The sequence below is a fragment of the Galeopterus variegatus genome, unplaced genomic scaffold, assembly GCF_000696425.1.
Source record: "Galeopterus variegatus unplaced genomic scaffold, G_variegatus-3.0.2 Scaffold92, whole genome shotgun sequence".
NCBI classification, from domain to species: domain Eukaryota; kingdom Metazoa; phylum Chordata; class Mammalia; order Dermoptera; family Cynocephalidae; genus Galeopterus; species Galeopterus variegatus.
The window spans coordinates 1,123,887-1,144,622 of NW_007726203.1; the positions used below are offsets into that span (position 1 = coordinate 1,123,887).

At 41.7% G+C, this 20,736-nt stretch overlaps 1 protein-coding gene across 1 annotated transcript in view; it reads left to right on the plus strand.

Annotated features, from left to right (window-relative positions):
- The window catches only part of LOC103598100 (ATP-binding cassette sub-family A member 3-like), a gene marked incomplete at its 3' end in the record, with an annotated part of 76,704 nt that extends 57,475 nt beyond the window's left edge, over positions 1-19,229 (plus strand). The window contains exons 12-17 of the mRNA XM_008582038.1: positions 2,863-3,017; positions 8,124-8,279; positions 8,535-8,745; positions 11,027-11,177; positions 12,103-12,201; positions 19,067-19,229. Coding sequence (XP_008580260.1) covers positions 2,863-3,017; positions 8,124-8,279; positions 8,535-8,745; positions 11,027-11,177; positions 12,103-12,201; positions 19,067-19,229 — 935 coding nt within the window. The remainder of the gene's footprint in view (positions 1-2,862; positions 3,018-8,123; positions 8,280-8,534; positions 8,746-11,026; positions 11,178-12,102; positions 12,202-19,066) is intronic.
- Between the last annotated feature and the right edge of the window lie 1,507 nt (positions 19,230-20,736).

The window sequence follows — 20,736 nt, forward strand, 5'->3', positions numbered from 1 at the left end:
GGTACAGAGTTTAAGTTTAGGATGATGAAAAAGTTTCAGAAATAAGTAGAGGTGGTGGTCACATAGCATTGTGAATGTAATTCCATGCAATTGTATGTTTAAAAATGCTTAAAATGGCAATGCTTATGTTATATATATATATATTAGTCTATCTATGTTGCTTATAACAAAATACCTGGAACTGGGTGATTTATAAGAAAATGAAATTTATTGTTTACAGTTTTGGAGGCTGGGAAGTCCAAAGACTAGGGACACTTATGGTGAGGGCCTTCTTTGGTAGTGGCTTTACAGCAACGCAGGAGTCTCACATGGTAGAAAATGGTGGAGCAGAGAGAGACCAACCTCCTCATTCACTATCCTCTTAAAGCCCCCTCAGAGCCATGTCCCTGACTACCATTTTTAATCTGTTCACTAGGCATGGTCCTCAGAATCTGATCACCTCTTGAAGGCCTTATCTTTCAATTACCGTAATAGGATTTCCCACCTTCTTAACAGTCACAGTGGGCATCAAGCTACTAATACATAAAACTTGGGAGATACCATCCATATCAATCTATTTTACCACAATAAAAAACCTAAATAAATAAATAAATGTCATTGAATAAATTACTGAATTAATTAGTTAATATAATTGCAAATACTGACAAAATGCAGACTGTGAATGATATATCAGAGAAGCTCCTCCACAGATTTCCTCCAGCAGTGACATGGCATAGAAAAAAGCTAACACTGCCCTGGAGAAAGTGGCACAACTATAAGACATATAATGGGATTCAGAAGCCCTGAAGATGCTAATCTGGGAAGGAAAATCTGCTGATTGCCCAGGACATCAGATAGCAAAGGGCTTCTATATTATAATTGTTTGCAGAAAGGCCCAAAACTTGGCACAGGCATGTTTGGTGTCTTAAGCCCCATTTCTCTGCACGGGAAAGTTATATGTTTGTTTGTTTTGGCTTTTCTATAAGTTTTTCTATTTAGTTCTTCTATTTTTATAACTTCACATAAAAATACTTGTTGCATTTACTACAGAATGGTATCACCTTTTTTCCTTTTTATCCCCAAACAATCATAGATGCTTTATCATTCACGGACAAAATGGAAAATCTAAAAACCCAACCAGTGGGTAATTTGCAATAAGTATCAAAAAACTTTAAAGTTTTGTCACTCTTTTGACTGAATCTACTTACATTGATTTAGAGTCAGGAAATAATTGGGGAAGTAGGCAAAGTTATATCACATGTTTATACTTATGAAAAACTGCAAATAACCTAAATACCCATCAATGTGGGTTGAATAAATAAATAGGGCATATTCATCACAACAAAATCCTTTCAGTCCTTAAAAATGATCTAGATTTTGTTGATGGGTAGACAAGTGACCTTGATACATTGTTTTATATATATATATATATTTTTTTTTTCCTTTTTGTCTTTTTTCGTGACCAGTAACGGGATCGCAACCCTCGGTGTTGCGCCTGTACCGCGACCAGCAATGGGATCGCAACCCTCGGTGTCGCGCCTGCACTGCGCTCAACCAGCAAGCGGACCGGTCTCTATATGGGATCCAAACTCTCGGCGGGAGTGCCGCCGCGCTCCCAAGTGCCGCACTCTACCGAGTGCGCCACCGGGCCGGCCCCATTGTTATATTTTTATTTTTTATTTTTATTTTTTTTATTATTTATTTTTTCCTTTTTGTCTTTTTCCGTGTCCGGCAACGGATCGCAACCCTCAGTGTCGCCCCCGTACCGGGCCGGGACCGGCAACGGGATCGCAACCCTCAGTGTTGCTCCCATGCCTCGCTCAGCCCGTGAGCGGGAACCGGTCTGTATGTGGGATCCGAACCCTCGGCGGGAGCGCCACCACGCTTCCCAAGCGGCGCACTATAGCAGTGCGCCACCGGGCCGGCCATCCCATTGTTCTATTTTTAAAAAGCCAGTTTAAACAACAGAATTATATTTTTCCATTTTTTTAAAAAAATGAAAGTGTGAGTTGGTTGTGCATAAAAAATACATAAGGCCACATAGCAAAATGTTAACAGCAGTTATCTTTTAATGACAGGACTTGTATAACCGTTGTTTTCTTTGTTATGCCTTATTCTAACCTTGTTGCAATAAGAATGTATGTCTTTTTTCAATATGAAAACATACTTAGAGTAAGAAAATGAGAACAAGATAGCATGCAGGCAGGCAGGCTGCAGAGTTTTACACTGGCATACGTTGGGCAGTGAGTGCAGCTGTTCATTCATTTGTTCATTGAACAGATGTTTATTGGGAATCAGAGATAAATAAGTCATAGACCTTGCCTTCAAGAATCTCAATTCAAAACTGTTAGATTCCCCAAATATTTTTCTCCTGAATTGTATTTACTAGGCATCCAACTTATTATTTAACATTTGCAGTAATATAATCTGCTTTTTGAGCGCCTTTGTGTGTTTTATTTACTTAACCAGTTTGGAATTCCTCAAAAGCAGGAAGGGGCCTACCCCGTGGCTCACTCAGGAGAGTGCAGCGCTGGGAGCACAGCAGCGCTCCCGCTGCAGGTTTGAATCCTATATAGGGATGGCCGGTTCGCTCACTGGCTGAGCATGGTGCTGACGACACCAAGCCAAGGCTTGTGATCCCCTTACCGGTCACAAAAAAAAAAAAAAAAAGCAGGAAGGACATCTCCTATCTTAATATTCCCCACACATGCATGCACACCTATGCTCCTTGGTTGTTACTGATTGACCGGCCATGGTAGAGAAGTAGAATAAGGACTGCCTGTGTGAGAACACCCAAAGCAAAGCACGAGGATGTCGATAGGCCCTGTGTTGCCATGTGCTATCACTGAGGATGACTTTAAAATATCTTCCACTTGCTTCTAGGTCTTATTCCACCTTCAAGTGGATGGGTATATATCAATGGATATGAAATTTCACAAGACATGGCTAAAATTAGGAAGAGCCTGGGCTGGTGCCCCCAACATGATATTTTATTTGATAATTTCACAGTATCAGAACATCTTTCTTTCTATGCTCAGGTAAGTTGGTGAATAACAGGGATTTGTCTCCTCCATATCAGTTTTGGGGAATGGTGAGATAGACTGCAGCTCTCTGACCCAAACTGGGAGGGTCGTTAAAGGGAAAACTCGTGTTTCTCTACCCTTAACACTTCTGACACTGAATGTGGGGTGGAGGGGGGGAGTTTCCCACACCAGCCAATTCTCCAGCTCTCCAGATATCAACTGGGTGTCCTTCAACTCAGTTTTGACACTGAATACCTGGAGTTAGTGCAGACCCCACAGGTTAAGGGCTCAGTCCCACAAGACTTCCCCCTACTTCGGATGCCAATCCTGATGTCCCAGGCATCACCTTACTTCTGACCAAGTGGCTATCAGTCAGGGGGTTCCCACAACCCCTCCCTGGGTTCAATAATTTGCTATAATGGCTCACAAAACTACAGGAAACATTTCCTTATGTTTACTAATTTATTATAAAGGATATTATAAAGGATACAGATCTACAACCAGATGAGGAGGTACATAGGGCAATTACGTGGGAAGGAGCACAGAGTTTCTGTGCCCTTTCCGAGTGCCACTTGCCAGCACCTCAGTTGGTTCACCAATCCAGAAACTCTCCAAATCCCATAGTTTGGAGATTTTTATGCAGGCTTCATTGTGTAGGCATAATTGATTATTAGTTAAATCTCCAGCCTCTCTCCCCCTCCCTGGAGGATGGGGGGTGGGGCTGAAAGTTCCAAGCTTCTAATCATGACTTGGTCTTTCTAGTGACCAGCTCCCACCCTGAAGCTATCTAAGGGCCCATCGAGAGTCTCATCCTTAGAACAAAAGATACTCCTATCGCCCAGGAAATTCCAAGAAATTTAGGAGCTCTGTGTAAGGAACCAAATCAGATATCAAATCAAAGATCAACTCAGAGATCAAATATTAGAACAAAAGATGCTTCTAGCACCCCTATCACTCAGGAAATTACAAGGGCTTTAGGAGTTTTGTGTCAGGAACCAGGGAAGAAACCAAATATATATTTCTTATTGTGTTATAGTCTTGAAACCTCTTCTGAACACTATTCCTTGAACATTCAGGAATGGGGAGGGTGGTGGCATTTAAGTCAAGATTTCTGAGTTAAAGGATTTCTAGAAACTATGACTTTTTAATTTTTAATTTTTTACTTTTTATTGAGATAAAATTCATGACATAAAATTTACCATTTTCCTCATTTTATCCAATTCAGTGGTTTTTATTATACTCACAATATTGTGAAACTGTCACCGCTATCTAATTGCAGAACGTTTTCAGTGCCCCAAAAGTGAACTTATATCCATTAGCAGTCACTTTGCATTGCTCCTGCCCTCTAGTCCTGGGCAACCCTCAAACTGTTTTCTGTTTCTATGGATTTATGTATCCTGGATACATAAATTTTATGTAAGTAGAATTATACAATATGTGTTTTTTTGTGTCTGGATTATTTCACTTAACATAATGTTTTCAAGGATTATTCATGTTTTAGCATGTATCAGCACTTCATTCCTTTTTACAGTGAAAACTATTCCATTGTATGAGTATACCACATTTTGTTTATCAGTTGATAGACGTCTGGGTAGTTTCTACCCTTTGGCTTTGTGAATAGTTCTGCTGTGAACATTGGTGTCCAATTTTTTGTTTGAACATCTATTTTCAGTTCTTTTGATTATACAAGGGTACTTCAAAAAGTTCATGGAGAAATAGAATTAAAAGATAGTGCAAATCTTTCCATGAACTTATTGAAGTACCCTTATATACTTAGGAGTGAAATTCATGAGTCATATGATAACTCTGTGTTTAACTTTTTTTCTTCTTTTTTACTTTTTGAGAAACTGCCATTATAGGGTTGTGAAGTAGTGTCTCGTGGTTTTGATTTTCATTTTCCTGATGACTAATGAGTTTGAGCATATTTTTGTGTGCCTTTTGGCCATTTGTATACTTCTTTAGAGAAACGTCTATTTGGGTTCTTTGACCTTTTTTTTTTTTTTTTTGTCCTTTTTGAGACCGGCCACACTGCGCTCAGCCAGTGAGCACTGTGAGCGCACCAGTCATCCCTATATAGGATCCGAACCTGTGGCGGGAGCGCTGCTGCGCTCCCAGTGCCACACTCTCCCGAGTGCGCCACGGGCTCGGCCCAACCATTTTTCAATTGGGTTGTTTACCTATTTGTAGTTGAGTTGTGAGAGATTTTAAAAATATATTCTAGATCCTAGACCTTTATCAGATAAATGATTTGCAAATATTTTCTCCCATTCTGTGCATTGTCCTTTCCCTTTACTAGTGATGTTCTTTGATACATGAAGGTTAACAATTTTGATGAAGTCCAGTTTATCTATTTTTTTATTTGTAACTTGTGATTTTGGTGTCATATTTTAAAAACCATTGACTAGGTTTCACACCTGTGTTTCCTTCTCAGATTTCATAGTTTTAGTCCTTACATTTAGAGCTTTGATCCATTCTGAATAAATTTTTGTGTAGTGTCAGGTAGGGGTCCACATTTATTGTTTTGCATGTGGATATCCAGTTGCCTCAGCAACATTTGTTGAAAAGACTGTTCTTTCCCCATTGAATGATATTGGCACCCTTGTCGAAAATCAATTTACCATAGATGAATGGGATTGTTTTGGGACTCTTAATTCTATTCCATTGTTCTTTATGTCCATCCTTATGCCAGTATCACAATGTCTTATCACTGTAACTTAGTAATCATTTTTGAAATCAGGAAGTGTGAGTCCTCTAACTTTGTTCTTTTCAACATTGTTTTGGCTATTATGAATCCCTTGCATTTCCATATGAATTTTCAGATTAGCATGCCCATTTTTACCAAAAAAGAGAGAGAGAGAGAAATGAAAAAAATGCTACTGGAATTTTGATAGGGATTTCATTGAATCTGTAGGTTTCTTTGGGTAGTAATGTCATCTTAACAATATTAAAAGTGTTCTAATCCATGAACATAAAATATATTTCCATTTATTGAGGTTTTCTTTAATGTCTTTCAACAATGTTTTGTAGTTGTCCCTAGTTCCCGGGAGGGAGTCTCTAAATACTGGTAATTTCCTGAGTGGTAGGAATGTCTTTGGTACTTGTGGTGGTTCGGGTTATACCTGAGTTTATGCTAACACAGTGACTGAGAATGGAGGCTGGTCTTGCCGGAAAGACCATCCATGTGATTAGAGGGGGCTTTCAGCCATGTGATATTAGCCTGAACTCCTGACATCCTGGGAGGGAAGGAAAGCTGGAGATTGAGTTCAATTACATAGCCAATGATTATCATGCCAGATTCTTGCACATCCTTCATTAAATTTATTCCTAAAGATTTTATTTTTTGTTATGCTAATATAGTGGAATTGGTTTTGTAATTTCATTTTTGGATTGTCAACTTCTAGTGTAAAGAAATACACTTGCATTTGTATATTTATCTTGTATCCTGTAATTTGCTGAACTCATTTACTAGCTTTAATAGTTTTTTGTGGATTCTCTAAGGTTTTCTATATTTAAGATCATGTGATCTACCAATAGGAGATAGTTTTACTTCTTCCTTCCAATCCAGATAACTTTTATTTCTTTTTCTTGCCTAATTTCCCTGGCTACAACCCTCAGTACAATGTTTTTTGTTTTTTTTTTCTTCCTTTTTGTCTTTTTTACTGACCGGTAATGGGATCGCAACCCTCGGTGTTGTGCCTGCACCGCGTTCAGCCAGTGAGCGGGAACCAGTCTCCACATGGGATCTGAACCCTCGGCGGGAGCGCCGCCGCACTCCCAAGTGGCGTACTCTCCAGTGCGCTACCAGGCCGGCCCTACAATGTTGAATAAAGTGACAAAAGTGGACATTCTTGTGTTGTTCTTGATCTTGGGGGGAAGCTTTTAGTTTTACCATTAAGGATGATGTTAGCTGTGGATTTTCCATAGACACCCATTATCATGCTGAGGAAGTTCCTTTTCATTCCTAGTTTGTTGAGGTTTTTATCATGCAAGGGTGTTGAATTTTGTCAAATGCCTTTCTGTGTCTACTGAGATTATCATGTGATTCTTGTCCTTCATTCTGTTAATATGCTGTATTAGTGCAATACAATTTAATGCTAACCATGGAGTTAGTGCAGACTTCACACATTAAAGGTACAATCACCCACAAAACTGCCCCTACTTCAGAAACCCACAAGCTTGGGAGCTCCCAGACAAACAAAACACTTCTGGCAAAGTAGCTATAATTTGGAGCTCTTACTATGCCTTCAGGTTCATTAATTCACTAGAACAACTGACAGAACACAATAAAGCACCACACTTTATGATTGCAGTTTTATTTTAAAGGATACAATTCAGAACAAGCCAAAAGAGCATACGCAAGGGGCAAGGTCTGAAAGAGCCCCAAATGTGAAGCTTCTGGGTCTTCAGGATGTATGATGCTCCCAACACATCAGTGTCTATCAGGGTACCTCACTTGAACTTTGAGTGTCCAGAGTTTTTATTGGGGTTTCATTACATAGGCTTGAATGATTGAATCATTGGCCACCTACATGATTGAACTCAATCTCCAGCCTCCCTTCCCTGCACTTCCAGGAGGTCAGGAGTTCAGGCTGATATCACACAGCTCAAAGCCCCAATCCTCTAATCAATGGTTGGTCTTTCTGGCATGACCGCCCCCAATTCTGAGTCACCTTGTTAGCATAATCTCAGGTATGTCCCAAGGGGACCACCATGAATCACAAAGACACTTCTATCACTTGGGAAATTTGGAGGCTCCCCCCAAGGAACAAGGGACAAAGGCCAGCCAAATTCTTTATTATAAAACCCTTACATTGATTTTCCATACGTTGAACCACCCTTGCATTCCTGGGATAAATCCCACTTGGTTATGAGGTGTAATCCTTTTAATATGCTGCTGTACTTACTTTTATTAAGTCATATATTTATTTACATAGTTCAAAATGCAAAAGCCTTTTGTCTATCCCTTTCCCTGAAAGTAGTAAGGTTCTTGAGTATCTTTATTGAGTACAGTTTATGTATATACAAGCAAAATGTTCACTGGATGGTGTCAGCTCCCATTTGAAGACCCGGCCTCATCTCTCTTCCTTCCCTTTTCCCCCCACCCCTGCCCCACTGTTTCAGCTGAAAGGCTTATCACTCCAGAAGTGTCCAGAAGAAGTCAAGCAGATGCTGCACGTCCTCAGTCTGGAGGACAAGTGGAACTCCCAGTGCAGGTTCCTGAGCGGGGGGATGAAGCGCAAGCTCTCCATTGGCAGTGCCCTCATAGCAGGCTCCATGGTACGGGCAGAGGGCCCGTCCTCCTGAGGCAGCATGGGTCAGGGGCCCCAAGCATGGGGGGCCCAGAAGCAGCAGGGTCTGGCTCCTGCTCAGACTGGGCTGGCCACTGGCCCTTCAGCCATGGCCTGGGCACCTTGGCCCTTGATGCCCTGGATGGGAAGTCTGACATGGGCATTAGTGCTGCCTCTTTGTAGAACTTGAGCTACCAGGGGACCTATGGCACCATCACCACAAGGCTGTGCCTCTGCCCTCCAGGTGTTGATACTGGATGAGCCCACCTCGGGCTTGGATGCCATCTCCAGGAGAGCCATCTGGGATCTTCTTCAGCAGCAGAAGAGGGACCGCACCATCCTGCTGACCACCCACTTCATGGATGAGGCCGACCTGCTGGGAGACCGCATCGCCATCCTGACCAAGGGCGAGCTGCAGTGCTGTGGGTCGTCACTGTTCCTCAAGCAGAAATATGGTGAGTAGCGGGAGGCGGGGCAGGCAGTCCAGCCTCTGTCCTTTTACAGTCAGGGTCCCTGGGCCCCTATGCTGGGGGGAACTGCCCACTGTTAACCTTCATGAAGGATCCTGGGATCAGGCAGGGAAGGACCTTCTCTAGACTTTCTGTTCTGCTGCCTCTGGATGGAGACCCCAGGCCCTAGGCAGAGGGGATCGTGGGAAGGAAGAGGAATCAAATAACATGAATATCTGAGATTGGAGTCAGAAGACCCATGTTTGAGTGACAATTTGCCAATTTACTGCCTGTTCATCCAGGTGGCCAAGTTAGTTTATCCATTCTTAGCCTTTGTTTTCCAATCTATAAAATAGAGATTAAGACATCATGATCCTCAAACAGTAAGATAGCATGTGTGTACAGAAGCAGTGTACACATGTGAGTTGTTATTTCCACAACTGATTACAATCCTCACCAGCGCCCCCATTTGAACATCCTTCCACTGTTCTCTTGGTTCCCTCCATGTCTCTGGCTGCTCCTTTGAGTCATTCCACCTGTAACCGTCTTTACTTTCCCTTCTCTGCACACTGACTTAGTGATCTCTCCAGTCTCTTGGCTTTAAATACCTTCATATGCTGAAAAATGTGTATGTCTAGCCTAGACCTCTCTCCTGAACCCCAGGTCTATCTAACTGCTTATCCCATGCCTGCACTTAGATGCTGAGCAGCCTTTCAGATGTGTGCAAATCTGTGATACCTGCTCCTCCCACAGGCTTTGTCTTCTCAGTAAGGGTACCTCCACTCTTCTAGTGGGTGGCTACCTGAACCCTATTTCTCTCACAGCCCATATCTGATCCATCTGCAAACCCTGTTGGTCTTACCTTCAAAACAGAGCCAGGTTCTGTCCATTTCTCACCACCTCTGACTGCTTTCCAGCACCCTGGTCCAGGCCACCATCTCCTCCCACCCAGATTACTGCAGATGCCTCCTAACCCACCTTCCGGCCTCTGTTCTTGCACCTGCTCACTCTGTTCTCAACCCAGTTGTCAGAGTGAGCACATTACAGTGCACATCAGTCTGCTGCACAGAACCCCAATGACGTCCCCTCCCACTCAGAGTAAAAGCCGAAGTCTTTGGAGTGGCCTACAGAGTCTTGCTTGGCCTGGCCCTGTCACCCCTGACCTCATTTCCTAGTACTCTCCTAATTCCTTGCTCTGCTCCTGCCACTCAGACCCCCTGCTGATCCAGCACTCCAGGTGCACTCCTTCTTCCAGGCCATGCGTTGCTGTCCCTTCTTCTCTTCCTCAGGTCACCACTTGGCTGTCCTTACACAGATGTCACATTCTCAGTGAGGCCTTCCTTCATCACCTTGTTTAAAACCACACCCCTCAACACCCCCTGTCCCCTCCCTTGTTTATTTTTCTCTTTGGCCCTTGTCACTAATACCCTACAAATTTTATGTATTTATCTTGTTTATTGTCTGTCTCCCATCCCTTTAGAGAAAACCCCATCAGAGTAGGAATTTTTTTTTTTTTTTTGTCTTTTTCCGTGTCCGGCAACGGATCGCAACCCTCAGTGTCGCCCCCGTACCGGACCGGGACCGGCAACGGGATCGCAACCCTCGGCATTGCCCCCGCGCCTCGCTCAGCCAGTGAGTGGGAACCAGTCTGTATGTGGGATCCGAACCCTCGGCGGGAGCGCCTCCGCGCTTCCCAAATGGCGCACTAGCGCAGTGCGCCACTGGGCCGGCCCAGAGTAGGAATTTTTGACTCTTGGTCCACTGCTTTACCCTCAGTACCTAGAACAGAGCCTGTCACATCCTAGGGCCTCAAGAAATGTTAGTTGAATGAGGACATTGCCAGCATAATAGTAACAAGTGGTACTAATATCTGAAAGAATATATAAAATGCAGTAAGGTATGTATCCTCAAAATCATGATTTAATTATTATACAACTATCTTTGTTCTTTACCTTAACATTCAAGGCCTCTGCCTGTTAAGTTTTCACTTCCCCAAGTTAATTATCACTTAAAGGAGTGTCACCCTAAAGCAGCCCTCTTTCATTTTGTGCAGCATCACTAAATGCACCATTATTACCTCCCAGTCCTGAGCAGAAGGGAAGACTCTCAAGAGTACACTACAGAGCTTCCAAGGGGAGTTCATTGTGGTTTACTTTTGACCCCGTGGGGCTCTCCAGATTCTTTCTGATGGAGCTGTCCCATTCTAAGCTATAGAAAACTAAATGTGGCCCAAGAAGAGAAGTATAAAGAATAAAAGTGATTCATGGTCTTTTAAATGGTGTTTCAGGTGGAGGGTATTATATGACTTTACTGAAAAAACCTCATTGTAACACAGAGGACATTTCTCATCTGATTTATCATCACATACCAAATGCAGTTTTGGAGTCCAGCATTGGAGAAGAATTAACATTTATATTTCCTAAAGAGAATGTGTACAGGTATGGACCCGAGAGGGCTGCAGGAGTCTTCTGCATGTGTGGAGCGTTGAGAGTTTTCTCCCCTGTCTGCAGCTGAGCAAGGGCACCCATTGTTGTCAGGGTTTGGACCCTTAGACCTTTGGCATTTCCTGGAAAGACATCACACCCCAGCCAGAGTGCACATTCAAATAAAGGATTCTGATCAGTATGGGGAAGGCACCTTTCAGGTTCCCCTTCCTCCCCTTAACCACCGTCTGCCAGCAGGGGCATAAACGGTGCAGACCTCTTATGGGCATCTGACATGTGAGTGTGGTTTCTTAAAAGCACTTCGTTGGACTGGATACTGGGTTGTGAGAGAATAGGAGCCTCCATTGTAGAAGATTGTGATGGACTTCTCAATATCACATAAAAAGCTGTGAATTATTCAGTTCAAAAAAACAGAAGGTATATACAAGGAAGGGTTCAAGGTTAGACTAATAAGAATTAGCTTCTTGCCTCATTTAGCATAACAGTTAAGGGTGCTGTCTCAGGAGATAGAAGGCCTGAGTTTGCGTCCTAGCTCTGCCAGCTGTGTGACCTCAGGGAAGTTTCTTAGCCTCTCAGCACTGTCCTCAAAGATCTGTTGAGAGGATGACAGTGTTAATCATGTAAAAAGGCTAAGAATAGTGCCTGTCATTTAGTAAGAAATGAATTAGTAATTACTTTGCATCTATAATGTGATGGATGTGTTTTAGGTTTATCCATACAGCAACCTTCTGAAGTAAATGGTGTTAAACTCTCATTGTTCAAGTTCACACCATTATGAAGCTGGAGAGTAAGAGAGTTGGGATTTGAACAGATATCTTCTTGACTTCAAAGCCCATGCTTTCTTCCCTGTAAACAGCCAAGGGTGGTGATGAGGGATTTACCTTCCATCTTTCGGAATAAAACCATTCTTTCCTTCCAGGTTTGAATCTTTATTTACTGACTTGGAACTGAGGCAGACAGAGTTGGGCATCTCCAGCTTTGGGGTCTCTGTCACCACCATGGAGGATGTCTTCATTCGGTAAGTGAGTATAAAACTGCAGACTCCAGAATTTTAGGATTGAAAGGGACCTTAAAGGTCATCTATCTAAACTTTGTCCAATGCTGAATCTTTGTCCATCACAGCCTCACTGAATGGTCTTCCAGCCTCTCACTAGTACTTCCAATAATGGGTATATTGGATCATGGATATAATGCTGAATGTAATATTCAACAAACAGGTTTTAACAGGAATTTCTAAGAATGAAAAACAGAAAAAGGCATCGTATCTATCAGTTAGGATGCTTTTGCCTACGAGTAACAGATAACCCCAACTCGGCTGGTTTAAACAATAAAGAGGATTTATTATTTCATTTAAAAACAATTCTCAAGGTAGGGCAGCTCTAGGGTTGGCTGATTCATCGACCAAGCAATTTGCATGTTGTCAGTGGCGACACAGTTCTAGGAAGGCCTTGAAGGAGCACTGCATGTGAACTACCCGGGGGTCACACTAGGCCACGGAGTGGCAATGAAAACAGATATTATTTTATCCGGATTGACAATATTGTCTTTAAACTAGAACATGTAGTCTGTTTATGAGTATTATTCATGATATATTCAAATTTTGTGTATCATTTTATTTGATATCTTATATTTATATATATATTTTAAATTTTATGTTATTTTATTTTACTTCTCAAAATATATTGTATTTGATTTTCATGCCCCTTTACCCATTCCTCTCCATCCCCTTCCCTCCCCCCCCACATTGTATCTGTGGACTAGATTTAAATAGTTCAAGGAATTTTTGTGGTTATTCTGTCTTCTTCCCCCCACCTCCACCCTTTATTTGTTTGTGTGTTTATTTGTTTATTAATTTTTAGCTCCCACAAATAAGGGAGAACATGTGATATTTCTCTTTCTGTGCCTGACTTGTTTCACTTAATATAATTTTCTCTAGGTCCATCCATGTTCTTGCGAATGGCAGTATTTCATTCTTTTTTATAGCAGAGTAGTATTCCATTGTGTAGATATACCACAGTTTATTTATCCACTCATCAGATGATGGACATTTGGGATGGTTCCAGCTCTTGGCTATTGTATACAGGGTTGCAATAAACATTGGAGTACAGGTATCCCTTCAACTTGATGATTTCCATTCCTCTGGGTATATTCCCAGCAGTGGAATCCCTGGGTCATATGGTAGATCTATCTGCAATTGTTTGAGGAATCTCCATACCATTTTCCATAAAGGCTACATCATTTTGCGACCAACAGTGGATGAGAGTTCCTTTTTCTCCACAACCTCTCCAGCACTTATCATTCTCAGTCTTCTGGATGTTAGCTATCCTATATTTATATTTTATAGTCCTGCCTGGTCTACGTGACTTTTTCTCTCTGTTTTTTGGATTATTTTTTCTCCTCCTATATTATCCCCCTAAACACACACACACTGGTTGGAGAGTATGCATTATTATTGTGTTATTTTGGTGATCAGTCTCGATATTGAGACACACATATGTAATTTCCCAAAGTCTCAAGCAAGTTACTGTCTTTACTCTGCCTCTGGAAAATACCAGGACCTCGGAACACCTTAATTTCATTCACACACATCCCACCAACAACAACTTATATACTATTTCTGTATAATTTAATTCTCTTTTTTAACTCCACAAACGTCATTACTGTTGTTTGAGGAAGCCAGTGGTCACACAGAGCCATGAACATATATACCTCTTTCTGTGCTCTTACCACTTGTTTCTTACGACTTCCCTTCTGCCTGCAGTACATTCTTTACGGTGCCCTTTAGTGTTTTTATGCTGGTGCCAAACACCCACAGGTTTTTGGGTCTGGAAATAATTTCATCTCTCTCTCATTTTGAAGGCATTTCAACCAGGTTGAAAGTTTTTTTCCTTCACTACACTGAAAATACTGTTGCACAGTCTGTTGTTACTGATGAAAAGTAGGTTTATCCGTTTCTTTGAAAGTAATCTGGATGCTCTTTGTTTTAGATATGCAGTCTCACTATGGTGTCTAGGTATGCTTTTCTTTTTAATTTTTCTACTTGAGATTTGATGGACTTCTGGCTGTGGATTGATGTCTTCCGTGAGTTTATAACATCTGGCCATTGTCTGCTCATGTGGTGCCTCTGCTCAGATTTCTCTTCTCATTCTGGAACTCCACTTAGACATAGGAGAACTTCTTATTCTCTATACTGTGTGAATTTTAACTTCTTTCTCATATTTTCCAACTCTTTGTCTCCCCGAGCTGCATTCTACATATCTTCTGATCTGACATCCAGTCCATTGATTCTATCTCAAGATATTTCTGATGTTCAGTTAAATAGTTCCATCAAGGCTTTTTTTTTCCTTTTTTTTGTGACCGGTAAGGGGATCACACTCCTTGGCTTGGTGTTGTCCGCACCACGCTCAGCCAGTGAGCGCACCGGCCATTCCTATATAGGATCCGAACCCGTGGCGGGAGCGCCGCCACGCTCCCAGCGCCGGCCTCTCCCGAGTGAGCCACGGGGTTGGCCCAAGGCTTTTTTTAAAAAGACAATTACATTTTTATTGAAGTACAACATACATACCAAAAGGTACACAAATATTAAATCTGCATCTTAGTTTTAATTTTTCAGTTGTTGGATTTCTTATATGTTCTAGATACAGATCTCTTGTTAGATGTATGTTTTTGTGAGAAACACCCTCACCAGTCGAAGGCCAAAGGATGGACATGGAGACACGAGGTACAGCAAAGCAAGACTTTTAATTACAGCCTTGCAAGTTTCGGGTGTCTGACGGGCAGGCACACGGAAAAGGGCTGCAACAAGCAATTTATTCCCTAGTGCACAAGTCCCTGCCCCTGCCTTTTCATTGGTCCAGGTGCACAATCTTCCCGGATGACATCTGAGAGAACCCCAGTTTACTACCCCCTTGTAGGAAATTTCTTTGTCTGAGGGCTCAGGACAAACCCTTGAAAAAGGCCCACCCAAAACCCTGTGAAAGGAGAAGCATTAGAAAATGAAGAGAACAATAAAGGGCTATTAACTCATTACCATCTCAAGGGCAACTTTTTTTTTTTTTCCTTTTTGTCTTTTTTTACTGACCGGTAACGGGATCGCAACCCTCGGTGTCATGCCCGTACCGGGGACCGGCAACGGGATTGCAACCCTCGGTGTTGCACCCGCACCGCGCTCAGCCACTGAGCGGGGAACTGGTCTCCACATGGGATCCGAACCTTCGGGGGGAGCGCCGCTGCGCTCCCAAGTGGCGCACTCTTAAGTGTGCCACCGGGCCGGCCCAAGGGCAACTTTATCTATTCAGTGACCCCCCCCAAGAATGGGCTGGACCAGTCAGACAACTTTCTGGCTGGGCCTGAATTATTTCTGAAAATGAATCACTTAGATTATTTTTTTTTACAGTTTTGTTTGTATTTTCTTCTAGTCTGTGGCTTATTTTTTCATCCTCTCAGTGGCAGCTTTTTTTTTTTTTGTCTTTTTCCATGTCCGGCAATGGATCGCAACCCTCAGTGTCGCCCCCATACTGGACCGGGACCGGCAACAGGATCGCAACCCTCGGCGTTGCTCCCGTGCCTCGCTCAGCCAGTGAGCGGGAACCGGTCTGTATGTGGGATCTGAACCCTCGGCGGGAGCGCCATCGCACTTCCCAAGCGGCGCACTATAGCAGTGCGCCACCGGGCCGGCCCCATCAGTGGCAGCTTTTTTTGATGAGAAGTTTTAAATTTTTATGAAGGTTAATTTCTAAAATTTTTGTATTATAGTTATTATTTACTGTATTCTGTCTAAAAAACATTTGCCTACCCTTAGGTCACAAAGTTATTCTCCTACTTTTTCTCCTAGGAACTTTACCATTTTAGCTTTTACATTATATCTGTGATCTATCTTGTATTAATTTTTGTGTATGGCACAATAAGGGGTCAAAGTTCATTTTCTTTCACATGGTTATCCAGGTGAGTCAGAACTATTTGTTGAAAAGACTTTTCTTTCCACATTGAATTGTTTGGATGCCTTCACCAAAAATCAATTGATTGATGAGTGTTCTTACACTCCCTATTCTTTTTCATTGATCTATTTGTCTGTCCTATGACAGTATCACACTGTTGTGATTACTGTAGCTTTGTAGTAGGTCTCGAAGTCATGATGTATATAGTTTTTCCAGCTTTGTTCTATTTTTGAAGAATGTTTTGACTATTGCATCACCATGTAAATTTTAAAATAAACTTGTTGGGCTGACCACTTAGCTTGCTTCGTTAGAGCACAGTGTTGGTAACACCAAGGTCAAGGATTCAGATCCCCATACAGACCAGCAGCCAAAAGAAAATGAATAAATAAATAAATAAACTTGTCAACTTGCATTACCCATACAGACCAGCAGCCAAAAGAAAATGAATAAAAAAAAAAAAAAACTTGTCAACTTGCATTAAAAAAAAAAAAAAAAAAGAGCCTGGTGGAATACTAGTTCATAGATTATAACATATGTACCACACTAATGCAAGATGTTAATAACGGGATTTTCTCCCTATTATTAAGGAGAGGATGGGTAATGGGAAACTTTATAGTTTCTGCCTCTGGAAGTAAGTTCTCCAGCCCCAGGTGAGCCTTCAGACAACTGCAGACCTGGCCGATAGCTTGACTGCAACCTCATGAGAAACCTTGAGACACAACCACCCAGCTAAGCCACTCCTGAATTCCTAACCCACAGAGACTGCATGAGATAAAGTGTTCCCTGTTGTTCTAAGCTGCTAACTTTCAGGATAATCTGAGTCACAGAGGTAGACAACAGACACACCTCCAGCAGGACATCGTAGAAGGAGAGAATAGTATGAAGGCCCGAACAAAAAAACCCCGATTTTAGATGTGAGTGGGGAAATGCAAGAAAGTGACCTTCCACTTTTCAAAACTTTCAAGGAAAGGATAGATCCTAGGGCCATAAAAGATGCATTTAACCAAACCCACTTTTTAAAATTTGTTTTTGTCTTTTCTTGTTTAGATACCAATCTTTTAAATTCTTGCATTTTAGTAAGAATGCTACCTTTTTCCGATGTTAACTGTTTATTGACATAATATTTGGAAATGGTCTTTTGGGGCAGCTAAAATTATGTAATACAGTGTTTGAAATAACAGAAAATCTTCTTCCTTTTTCTTTATTATTATTTTTTTTAACTGCATAATGTCCCTCAAGTTATGGCAGTATACCTTGTGCCACTGAATTTCCAAAGTGTACCAATTTTTTTTCACTGTGCTTCAGATAAATAGAAAAATAGTTATAATGTTGATCTTTAATTTGCCGTTCATGCTTCTACGCACATTAGTCTAGGTATTCCATTGAAAGTATGAGAGTGCCTTTGAGTGGCATATGTGATTTCTGGGGAATGTATCTGGAGGCTATGCATTGCCTTCTACACATAATTTCTCCTTTGTTTTAAAAACAAAAAATGCATATTGAAATAGTTTCATGATCTGTTTGGCATTAGAGGAAGCAAGCTGGTGCTAAGTGTTTTTAAATGGTTGTATAAGCAAAGCTTAGCTGTAAATCTTCATTCAGGCATGCGTATTAAGATTATGGAATGGATATAACATTATCGGTAGGGGGAGAAAGTGGATTTGGTTAAGTTGATCTTTTATGGCCCTAGGATCTATCCTTTCCTTGAGAGTTTTGAAAAGTGGAAAGATTTTTTTTTTTTTTGCAATTCCCCATTCTTGTTTTTTAATAGAACAACAAATCCCAAGCCCTACAAATGGCTTATATTGAACTTTTACATTTGAATTCAAGATTGTTAAACATGAAAAAAAAAATGCACCATCTTTTACAGAACTGTACTGAGGGGAAAATGAGCTTCCTGGGTTATTTTGCTGTGACAAATTCAAAGGAGTAGAATAATGGCCCAAAGACTGTGAATAGAAATAAGTTTCTTGGCACATTAACACTTTGCTGCCAACAGTGAACACATCTTTTTGCTTAGATCAGTTGTCAGCAAACTTTCTCTTAAAGGGCCAGATAGTAAGTATTTTATGCTATCTAGGCTAAGTGGCATTATCAAGGATATTATGTTGGTACTTATGTGACCATCTAACATGTAACCATTTAAAAATATACAGTCTTCTGGGCCGGCCTGGTGGCGCACTGCTACAGTGCGCCGCTTGGGAGCACGGTGGCGCTCCCGCCGAGGGTTCGGATCCCACATACAGACCAGTTCCCGCTCACTGGCTGAGCGAGGTGTGGGAGCAACACCGAGGGTTGCGATCCCGTTGCCGGTCCCGGTCCAGTACGGGCGCGACACTGAGGGTTGCGATCCGTTGCCGGACACGAAAAAAAGACAAAAAGGAAAAAAAATATATATATATATACAGTCTTCAGATCCCCATACCAGCCAGCCACTGAACAAACAAATAAACATAAAATCCATTCTGAGCTCAAGGTCTTACAAAGATATGCCTGAGTGTGGATTTGGTCCTCTGGCCACACTTTTCCAAGTCCTGGCCTAGAGTCTTAGCAGTGCTGTGTTGTCTGATTTTCAGTTTTGCTCATAAAATAGATGTTAAATGGTGTATCATTTTTAATTTATATGCAGTAGCTTTTAAGAAAAATAATAAAATATATTCATGCTAGTCTTGCAACAGTTCTTTGGAAAAGTCATTGATTAGTTAACTCAATGCTTAATACTTATTTAAGATCTTGCTAGTAAGTACATGGCCAGTATAGGCTTGCTGCCCATTATATAACCTAGATGCCGCTCCTTTTTATTTTTAATTTTTCCTATTATTCTTGTCCTAACTTCTTTTTTTTTTTTTCAAATAAGATACGATTTTCATTCTTTAAATCCAAACAAAATGAAATGTTTTGTGTGTTTGAGAATTTGTATTTGTTTTTGTTTTTGGTTTGGTTTAGGGTTTGTGTCTTGGCAGATTCCAGCACAGATATCCCAAACATCAAGCGTCCCTCTCTCCGTTCCCAGCAATTGATTAACAGAGTTCCTGTTGACAGAATTAAATATCTTCATTCAAGGATCTTCTCAATACGGACAGGCCTGCCAATCAAACTAAACACCGGAGTAAGCAATGTGTTCCAAATGCATGCGAGAAAGCAGATTTTGGGTTAATTCTTGAAATCATGCTATCATTCTGTCAAGAAGTGTACATTAACCTTTTATAGGGGGATTAAGAAAAATTGTGCAAACTTTAGGCATAAAAGACTGGCTCTGCCATTCCCTGCTCTAATTTGAAGTGATGTTTTGGATGAGGATTATGCTAATGGAAGAAAGTATGAAAAAAATCATAGTAAAGATCCTGGCCACTCCTCTCACCAGGAGGAAGAAAAAATATAAGCACTAAATCTACTGGCCAAGGGCTGGCCAGTTAGCTCCGTTGGTTAGAGCACCGCCTTGTAACACCAAGGTCAAGGGTTTGGTTCTCTGCACCAACCAGCTGCCAAAAAAAAGAAAAATTAAAACTTAAAAAAAAAATTAATCTACTGGTCAAAAAACATATTTAATCTTTCATTGTGAAACAGATCTTGTATTGTACCATCTAGAATTTAGAATTTTAAGATTATATCCTTATAAAATATATGGACAGCCTATAATGTTCTTGATTTAGCTATCCATGGGTATTAATGTAAAATAACACTGACTTTCATGTGTTGGTGAAGAGATGCATTTCATTGTTTCATAATCTTGAATCACATATTAAAGGAGAAGCTGTCATCCACAGAGCCTCCAAGTTGGGAAAGGTCTTGGGGTTATCTAGGCCAGCCACCTGTCCTATACAGAAAGATCTTCTCCAACCACCAGCAAGGGGTTATCCGCACTCCACTTGGCCAAAGCTTTGCTTTTGGAGACAGCTCCTTGAAAGAACGACAGGACCCGAGCTGACAGTTCAACGGAGAGGTTCCGCTTTATTTGAGGGTGAAGCATACATTTATAGAGAGCTGAGTTCCAGGAGAGGGTGGTTGGTACGCGGGGCGGTGGCTGATTGGTCGGAAGGGTGGGTGATGATTTTGATAGGCCATACTTTGGCACCGGCGGGAATGTTAGGACCCAGAAGAGAAGCCAGAAAGGCGCCATGTTTTAGGGAATGTCTCCTTTGGGGTTTTATGGGGCCCTACATTCCTCCCTTTTTCCTCTATTGAGGGGTAAGATCGTCTAGGTCTTTGAGCTACTTCCTGCTGGAGAGGGGTGTTGAGGGGGGAGGAACAGGGAGGAGAAGGAAGCCCTTTATTATACCCCAAAGGAGAGTGGTAAATAGGGTGATTTCAAGGGGGGAGAAATCCATGAAGGTCCCTTGGAGCCATAAGTCGGCCATCTGCTGTGTCCAGTGGGTGTAAGAGGTTGCGGGAGAGATCATCCAGGCATCTGCAGCTATGGTGGTTAGGAACAAGTGCCATCGGTGACTTTCAGTGCGTCAGGCGTTCTGCAGAGGAGTGAGAGGGGTCCTCCGTGGCCAATAGCTGGTAATTTCTAAGTAGGAGCTGGTTAAAAGGCTTGGTTAGAGATTTTACTTGTTTGAGTCTGAAAGGACGACAGGACCCGAGCTGACAGTTCACCAGAGAAGTTCTGCTTT